An 8,598-nucleotide genomic window follows, 5' to 3' on the forward strand; every position below is an offset into this window, starting at 1 on the left:
AGAGGAGCCACCCATTCCGGTTTGTAATACTGGTAATCACGACTGGAAATACACTGTCTGAGCTTGCCGAAAGAAATAGCCTGAATAAAATAAACACGTTCTTTTGAAAACAGAGAAAAAGAAAATTGGCATGGAAACGCTCCAGCGAGAAAATAAAAAATAAAATTCAATGGTCCTAACTACCAGTCCACGTATTCTATACAACGTTGAGGCATTAGGCAAGGTAAAGCGAGTGGCCGAAAGATCTTAAGGGGAAAAAAATTACACCATCTTCCCGTGGGGAACCCTGATGAGGATGCGAAGCGTCGTGGCGGTTCCGTGTGGTTCCATTGTGTTGCCGTTATGTTGAGTGATGTGGTTTTCACTAGCGGCAGAGGGAATTCCGCGTCCGGGTCCACACCGGTGGCAAAGGCACGCAAGTGCTGTTGTGTTACAGTGAGTAGGCGGTGGTTCTCGAGGCGCCGAAAACCTTGCCAGCACTCTGGGGTAGGCCCCCACGCTAGCTCCCGGCGTGTCAACTACGCGGGCTCCTATGCTTGCCTACGGCAGCCCAGCGAGGTTCGCCGATACGAGAACACAGTAGACAGTAGTGCCGAAGCACAGCCGTTTATTTGGGGAATCCCAAAGCATGCGAGCAGAAGGCTCGACGGCGTTCACGAATCACGCCGTCCAGGTCGTGATCGCGAACGGGAGGCAGGCCCTCACGGCGCGCGACACAAAGTTCCCACCTGGGATATATGTATCCGCCACCGCCACCGTGTTCCGCCGAACCAGCCCCGACCGGGTCTCCGACGAGACTTTCCCGACACTCGCGCGCACACGTTCGCGCCGCCCGCGCCCGCGCGCCTATGCCCGTACAGATCGGTGGTTACATCTCTCTGGGGACGCCGACGAACCAGGGGAGCGCCGGACCGGTTTCAGCGCACAAGTCTCTCCCGAAGCGCGCGCCGGCTCGGGATCGCGGGCCGCGGTTCTCCACGATTTCCACACTCCTCCCCCCGAAAAACTAGACGTCACTTGAGCTCGAGTGACGCCACGTTACACCACACTCGTCACGACGCCTCAAGTCAGCAAAACAGACACCGAAGGCCCCTCCTACGCCAGTCCACACCCAGGGTTCGCCACACGATGCCGTCGTCGCGATTCTCGCTCCACAAACGCGCAAACACATTGCATAGGTTCCGAGTCCCTCGCGGCTGGGCAGCACAGCAGGCTGGCACGCCCCGGGGGTAGCCTGCAGCCGCAGCCGACGAGCGCTGGGGTCGCGCCATGATGCGACACCCCACTCGCAGCTCGAGGCGGTAACAACGGCCGCGCCCACTGCGGCTGCCCGTAGGCTCGCGTAGGCGCCAGATCCCGCCGCCTCCTGGGCTCCGTGGCCGCTTCGACCGCAGGTCCTCCCGAACGGTTGGCTGCCGGAAAGTCCGTGGCCGGCGGGCCGGAGCAGCAACTGGCGGCAGCTCCGCGGCCCGCGCTCGGCCCCGCCGGTGATTCAGCAGGATATCCTCGCTGTCCGTGGCAGTGGTGACTGGCGCGGCTGCTGGTGGTATCCGTTTTCTGCAGGTCTCGCTCTCACCGACTGGTGCAGACGATTCCCATACTTGAAGGCGGGAGCAGCGGGACTCCGCAATCTCCTGTGACTGGCCGGAAAGCTGCCTGCCCGAGGGTACTCCCACTTGCACGCTCGCTTGCTCGCAGAATTACGAGTCCGGCAACTGTGCTCCAGCAGCCACCCCCGCCAGGAGGCAGCTCGCCTGACTATTACGGGGAGTCGGCATCGAAACACCCGTCCGAGTAATTTCAGCCTGGTGCGTTGGTCGGCAAAGCAGCGTCAGCATCAAGCAGGCGGGGTTCCTGCAACTCACTCGCAGCAATACAAGCTGCCGTAGAGCCAGCGCCAACCTCAATACCAGCTGCTTACGGGCGCACATCACCGGTATAGGTCGCCTGAGAGTCCGTCTCTTACTAACACTGGCGATCTCTCGCGACCAACGAGCCCGCTACCGAGCCGCGCGAAGCTCTTACTGCCTAAACGCAATCTCGAGCGGAGACTTCACGGCATCGAGACGCACACACTCGGGAAGCGCGGAGGCAACAATCCATTGCTCCCGCTTCCCCCCGCAGCGAAAGGAGACTGACTCTTCAGCGATCCCCCTCGCTCTTTGTCAGGCATCAAATCGCAAAACACTCCGCCTCGGACTCGAAGCGCAGTAGCGGCGGGCTCATCGTGCGGCTTGCGAACTCCCAAACACCGCACCCTCGCTCGGGAGTCGGCCGCGCCTGCGGGAAACTTCAACCGGCGCCGCCGGCGTGACTGCGCGGGGACGGCGCTACGAGGAAGGCGACCCGCCGCCATGTTGGAACAAGGCCTACGTGCCTCCCGTCTCGCAAGCGGGTCGCGACTGCATGCGGTGCTCGGAGGTATCCTTCTGACGTACCGCCTGGTGCGTGTAAGAAGGTTTACACATTTGCCGTCGCGGCTGTATCGGGCGTCAAAACTGTCTGCCTGCAACCGACTGGCGCGAGGCGTTTCGTCCGAAGTCTTCCGGACAAAGGGTAGCGGGCTACGACTGCAGCAATGCCTTTCTCGGGGAGATAGCAACCTCAAATTCGTCTGAAGACGAGACCTACATTCGGGCGTTGTAAGGTCCACTTATGAGATTAGCGGCCAGGCGCCCGGGCTGTGCGTGAGAACCCGCCACTCTGTCTGGTTGCCCAGCACTGTAGACGCTACGCTGCAGCCGTCGCCAATTCGTCACGGCGCGCACGCGAGACGGGTTGTCTGGCCCCCCGCATACTACAGAGATAATCCCTCACTGAGAAAGCAGACAGCGCCGCCGGATTCCGGGAACGTCTGCCTGACGCGCGGAGGTGGTGGGATTACCGGCGTCGAAGCGCGCGCCGCGCAAGACACCATTGCTAACGCGCCCCGGCCGGCACAGTGCACTGTCGCCGTCTTTCGCTCTCACCCCGCGGGGTCGCACGCACCTGCTCGTCTGCGAGCGTGCCGTTGAGCCAAAGATGGCGGCGCCTCATTGAATATTCCGTGGCGTGCTGAGTGACAGCTGTCTACGTGAATTTGGGCACTCCCTTACGCGTGTACGAACGCTACAGGGGCGTTCCCGAGAGAGGGTGATCTCGAGGTTTTATAAGGCCAAACTTGGCCGTTGGAAATGGTTCTTGTCTGAGCGCCGAGCTGGGCAGTTCCCGGCGGGACAAGGAATCTCGACCGTTGAAGCTAGGTTGGGATTTGTGAGCCCCCTAGGATAAAGGTTAGGATCGCGTCGGAAGTTTCGGGTGCAGCGCCGTACCGGGCAACTAGACGGATCCTGCGGCGAGACGGGGTATCGGCCGTCATTTCTCGAGAGGTTTGTGTACGCTCCGAGAATAGGAGAGTTAGACGAAGTTGAGGAGCTCGAGTGATTTGTTGCGCACTCGGAGCCAGCGTCTAGCTGACGTTCGAAGTTTTTCCTTTTACTACTCATGTACCCAGTTATCCTACTGTAAATAGCTGTATATAAACCTTCGTTTCACTTAATCAACCCCAACGCCTCGAGATCGTCTATTCGACTGCCATCTCCAAGAACTTCAACACTGTCGCCCTGCCAGCCTCCTGCCAAATCAACTGGAGCCCAGGCGATTGGGTTCCTGATCGACACCGGACTTCGGGGAAACGAACCCCAACCATCTTTACTGGCGCAGTCGACAGGATTTGGCAGAAGAAATCACCAGGCCACAACCAGGGGCAGCAAGCGGACGCAAGCCCGCCCTCATCGGCAGCAGCCGAGCTCCGCGCGGAATGGAGCGGCAGAGCCAAGCCAGCGCACGGGGCCAACGACGCGGCAGCCGACCACCGAAGGTGCGGGTGAGTGGGATTTCTTGCGCTTCATTGTGGCGGTGTAGGCTAAGGCTGGGGTTGCATGGTAGTCATGCGGAGCATGCTGGCGAACATGGCTGAAGGAGACGGAAATGGTCAGACGCATGAGGCGCCACCTCAAGGAGGAACAGCGGCAGGAGGGTGGTCCAAGCGGAGTCCGAAACAATAATTATTAGACTAATGGAATTGGAGTTTCAGGAACGGGAGAGAAAATCAGCGCGCGAAGCGGAGGAGCGAGAGAGAAAAGAAGCGCGCGAAGCGGAGGAAAGAGCGCGAGAGGCAGCGTAGCGAGAGAGAAAAGAAGCGCGCGAAGTGGAGGAAAGAGCGCGTGAGGTGGCGGAGCGAGAGAGAAGAGAGGCGCGAGAATCAAAGGAGCGCATGCAAAAAATTCCCTCGCACTTCCCCGAGGGGGAGAGTGTGTAAGTGCGAATGCACGGTTGTTGATTGCGCGATTACGGTGGATATCGTGATCTTGGAGTGGAGAGGAGGCGCCCAACACCCGCAGTCACTGAGCGGAGAGAGGAGGAGGAGAGTAGCGCCCGCCGTTACGGCGAGGGCTACAAGAGCGCCCTCACGCGTCGGAATGCGGAGCGCCCGCTACGCGAGCGAGAGCTCTCCCGCCCGAAGTGGAGAGGAGGCGCCCAACACCAACACCGACTAGATTTCAAGGCCGTAGGGCTGCCGCCGTGACGTCAGAGGGTGGGGGCCCATTTACGCCGGCGAATGCGGCGGAAAGCCAGTATTTCGTGCACGTTTTAGCAGAACCAACGGTCCCGCGTTCGTAGTTGCTGCGGCTAAATTAGACCGAATAAAGGATTTGTGGAAAAAATCTTACTGAGCATCCTAGCATTGCTCCACGGAGTAACAAAGTACTGCATCCGGCTTGTGAAAGTTTTGATGTTCTAGCTTTACCGCCACGGCGATAGAGAGAATCAGACGGATGATTTCAACATCTTGATCATCAAGTACGATTTATTACGGGGAGAAAACCACACACATTCTACTTTTTGCTCAGCGTTTGAAGCTTCCTTTTCTTCGATTTTTCACTGGCGTCACGAATGTCATCATTCATTCTGGAGCAGAAGTTTTTTAGCAAAATGTTCGAACTGCACCACAAAATGTACTTAAGGACAATCTCCTTCGTGTGTCCAGCATCACATCCATCGAAATCAGATGGGTCATCCTCAGTGAGTAGATCCACAGTGAGATCTGTCGCCACTTGACGCTGATTGGGAATGGTTAAGAAGTCGTCTCGTTTTGACAATTCCTCAACTACTGCGTAGCTGTGTGCAACGGCGTTGACAGCAAATATTGAGGGATGTACGAGTCCTCCTCGGTCAAGCTCCTTCACAAGGTCGTAGTTGGGATCCTCCACGGAGACAGTGACTTCCTTGTCAATGGTTAAGATGTCCCTGCACTTCTCGCATTTCAGCCTTCTCAAGGTGGAGTAAACGGAGTATCCTGCCACGTAGACCAATACCGGAATGATGTCCTTCATCTTAGACAAGGTGTCTTGCGTGACAACCACATTGTAGTTAGCGCGTGCTGCACCCTCGTCTCGGTCAAGGTCTTCCCAGTGCTCGTCTCTGTGACTCTCGTGCTGGGAAGGTTTACTGAGAGTCGGCAGCGTGCTTTGCAAACGCATCTTGTTTTCGCCCTCGTAGATTTGTCGTATGGACACGTGGTACTGCGAGCCTGCGAGTTGCCTGTATTTCCCAAAGCGGTCTTCCAAGCTGTCGGTTTGGATCTTGCCAAACAGGACGTAGAGCATGTTGAGCTCGGTGAGGCAGTACCTAGCAATTTCCACGAGTCCATGAGTTGTTTGGTGGAGAGCAGCGTGAGTTTCCTTGGTCAACTTGCCGCTGTCGTACTGCGCAGTGCGATTCTTCCACTCGTCCATCCAGTCCAAAAGGTTGTATAGGAAGTCCACTTGCGGGTCATCTAGAGAAGACACCGGGCTTTGGAGCTCATCCCTCAGCCTTTTCCCCTTGCATGGTGTCTGGACATTCACAATCCTCCACCACGTCAGCACAATATCAATGAAAGCCGCGGTTCCCTCAACAAACTGAAGGTTGTGCTTCGATTGAAGGGCTCGCAGGGCGGGAGGGAGGGAGTTGTGGAATACCTGCAGCGCAAGTTTTACATTTTGTTTTTCAATGTCCGTCGGAAAGAGCCCTTTCCGAGTCAGCGTGTGGGCATGCCTGAGTAGCTGACCAACCTCAGCGTTGTACACATCTCTGATGGTTTGAAATGATGCCGTCAACATGCGCCGCTCGGTTGTGTGTTCTGAATCCATCTCGGGAAAAAAAAAGCACCGCTGGTCATTACTTTGCTTCAGCCAGTTGTTTCGGATGCACTTCAAAATATGAACTGGGTCTATCACAAAAAACAATGGCCTTGCAGGATCACACGGATGCTCATAAACAAAGCGAGTCTCCGAAGACGAGCCAGTTGGAGAAGACAGATCAAAATGCTCCATAGCTTTCCTGTTGATTTTGTTGTTGTCGGTTACAACGCATACAACTTTGTAGCCAATCTTCTCCAAACCAAAAATGACTTCTTTCAGCACCTCGTGCAGGAACTTCCCGTCTGCAGAGCGGACAGGCACTATATGGGCTACCTCTTTGAATTTTGACGTGAGGCTCTGAACCATAAAAACAAGAGCGCTGTTTGCCGCCTCTGGTGAGTTGTGCGCAATGCCAGTGATGTTGCCGCCTTTGTACTCAAAAAAAGGCTTCATGTGGATTTCGTCCACCATTAGCGTAACAACGCGTTGGCGATCGTCCAGGTCCGATATCCTCTTCGCCATGTATCTCAGAAAAGTAGACGGCTGGTGCTCAAGCTGAGGGTTCATTTTGTATGACGAGCATACTGATCGGATGGTTACAGGATGCGGAAGAATGATGTGTCCGGAGCTGCGGATGTACCGGTAAGCGTGAGGCGAAATGGTAAAAAGAAGGCAGGCGAACACCATGAAGTCGGGCGAGTAGCGTCTTCGCACCTTTTTCTCGGACAAAAGGTTGAGCTGCTCGATCAAAAACTTGACTGTGTGGACATCGTCCTCTTCTTCTTTTTCACACAGCTTGGCAAGCAGCGCACGCACAATTTCTACAGTATCTCCCTTCGAGGTGGTAGCTGTAGAAATCAGGTCGCGGTCCCATTTCTCAATAGCCTCAAGGACCTCCATAACTTCTCTCTTCCCTGACGCTACATCGGGAATCGAGATGTTACGTCCGAGCTTCTGAGTCGGGGCCTTCAAATAATGAAAGACTATGCTCAAATCCTGCTTGATCGTGAAGGAATATTTAATGCTCGGGGCATCCTCGTCAACGATGTGCAGCAGGATGAGGCGTTCGTTCGCTTCTATTGCGTGCCAGAAAGCCGACGAATTGCATCTTACGTAGTCCGCCAGGTCTTTGAGCGACTGAATTCTGTCCTCTTCAACTTCATGTTGGAATGTCTCGGCCGATTGCTGAAGAGCTTTTTGCAGTGCGCTTGACTCCAGGCGCAATCGTTTTGCCTCGGGAGCTTCTCGCGCGCTGCGCTGTGAGGTCAGATACTTGGGGCAGTCGGGGAATATCGACGGAATTGCCCCTGGGAGTAGGCGCGCATGCGGCAAGGGGGCAGTGACTGTTCGCCCAGTCGAGTCGTCTGTATACGATGTTTCGGTTGTGATGTCTTCCGGGTGGAAGTGAAGCTCACAGACCTGAAGAAAAAATAGTCTTCGCGTAAGTAACTAAACACGTTTTGTGGCTAGTGCTTTACACCTCTGCTTTAAATTTTAATCGTTAGCAGTACTGCTGAGCTTGTGCCTAGCAAACAAATATTCAAAAATCGGTAATGCCTCTCTAATAACTGAAGCGCATCTTTCATTGAATAGAATATGCAAAAAAAAAAAAAAAACTGAAGAACTACTCACCCTCGTGTTCTCTGTTGGTAGGAAGTTTTCCCGCGGTATAGCGCGAATCCATTTTTGACGCAACTCTTCATCCTTCGGGAATCGGAATATCCGTACTTTGGAACCATTCTTGTAGTTCCCGCGACAACGAGGTACACAACACTTGTTCGGCATGACGCACTCACGTGTTCACACACACACACACACATAGTCAAAGAAGAAAGGCTCTATGCACAAATGCGCAACAAAGTCACAGTGTCGCACAAGCGCTGATGCACATATCCACGCTCAGCATGCTGACTTCGTAAGTAAACAGTGGCCAAAGAAACGAGGGAACGAACTGTGTGGATCGGAACGTAAAACTATCGCAGCAGAAACCACAGCCCGGCGCCGGACGAACTGGCAACTCTTGCACGAACGGACCAGCACCGGGTGACGTCTCCGCGTATAGAAGTAGCCCGCTACATAGTTAAAAAAAATTCCTTGCACGAGTGACGTTGTGCACCACTTGTAAACTTTGTTGCAGTTTCTTTACATAAGTCAACACCTTACATAACTCAACCATAACACGTTGTTTTTTATTTTTTTTTAATTTAAAAAGTAGTTCGTGACACAAGTTACTGCGCGAGAGATGCTCTTTGAAGCTTCCCCCAACCGGTCGCCCCGCCGGCCGCGGTAATCCGCGGTAATCCGGCGTCAGGAATGCGCTGCGCGGCCGCTCAAAGTCACTCCAGCCAACACCGACTCCAGCCCCGCTGACCCCTTCGCTCTCAGTCTGGCCTCCTATGAAGAGTGCCTCCACCCCGTGACGTAGGTGCCATTG

The 8,598-nt window shown here is 55.0% G+C and overlaps 1 protein-coding gene across 1 annotated transcript; it reads right to left on the reverse strand.

Annotated features, from left to right (window-relative positions):
* Positions 1–4,877: 4,877 nt before the first annotated feature.
* Positions 4,878–8,388, reverse strand: LOC144180599 (uncharacterized). The gene is made up of 2 exons (XM_077708922.1): positions 7,797–8,388; positions 4,878–7,583 (listed from the first exon to the last, which is right to left on the reverse strand). The coding sequence occupies exons 1-2, from the start codon at positions 7,947–7,949 to the stop codon at positions 4,878–4,880; spliced, it is 2,859 nt and encodes a 952-aa protein (XP_077565048.1). The 5' UTR covers positions 7,950–8,388.
* Positions 8,389–8,598: the final 210 nt, after the last annotated feature.

The sequence above is a fragment of the Haemaphysalis longicornis genome, unplaced genomic scaffold (assembly GCF_048455015.1).
Source record: "Haemaphysalis longicornis isolate Haplotype H1 unplaced genomic scaffold, Haemaphysalis longicornis Haplotype H1 scaffold_4, whole genome shotgun sequence".
NCBI classification, from domain to species: domain Eukaryota; kingdom Metazoa; phylum Arthropoda; class Arachnida; order Ixodida; family Ixodidae; genus Haemaphysalis; species Haemaphysalis longicornis.

What these genes read in the sequence shown, in the direction of transcription:
- LOC144180599 (XM_077708922.1), bottom strand. Translation starts at nt 7,949, where the DNA reads ATGCCGAACAAGTGTTGTGTACCTCGTTGTCGCGGGAACTACAAGAAT. An exon ending in TACCAACAGAGAACACGAGG is followed by an intron (nt 7,584 to 7,796) that starts GTGAGTAGTTCT and finishes TTTTTTCTTCAG; the next exon opens with GTCTGTGAGCTTCACTTCCA.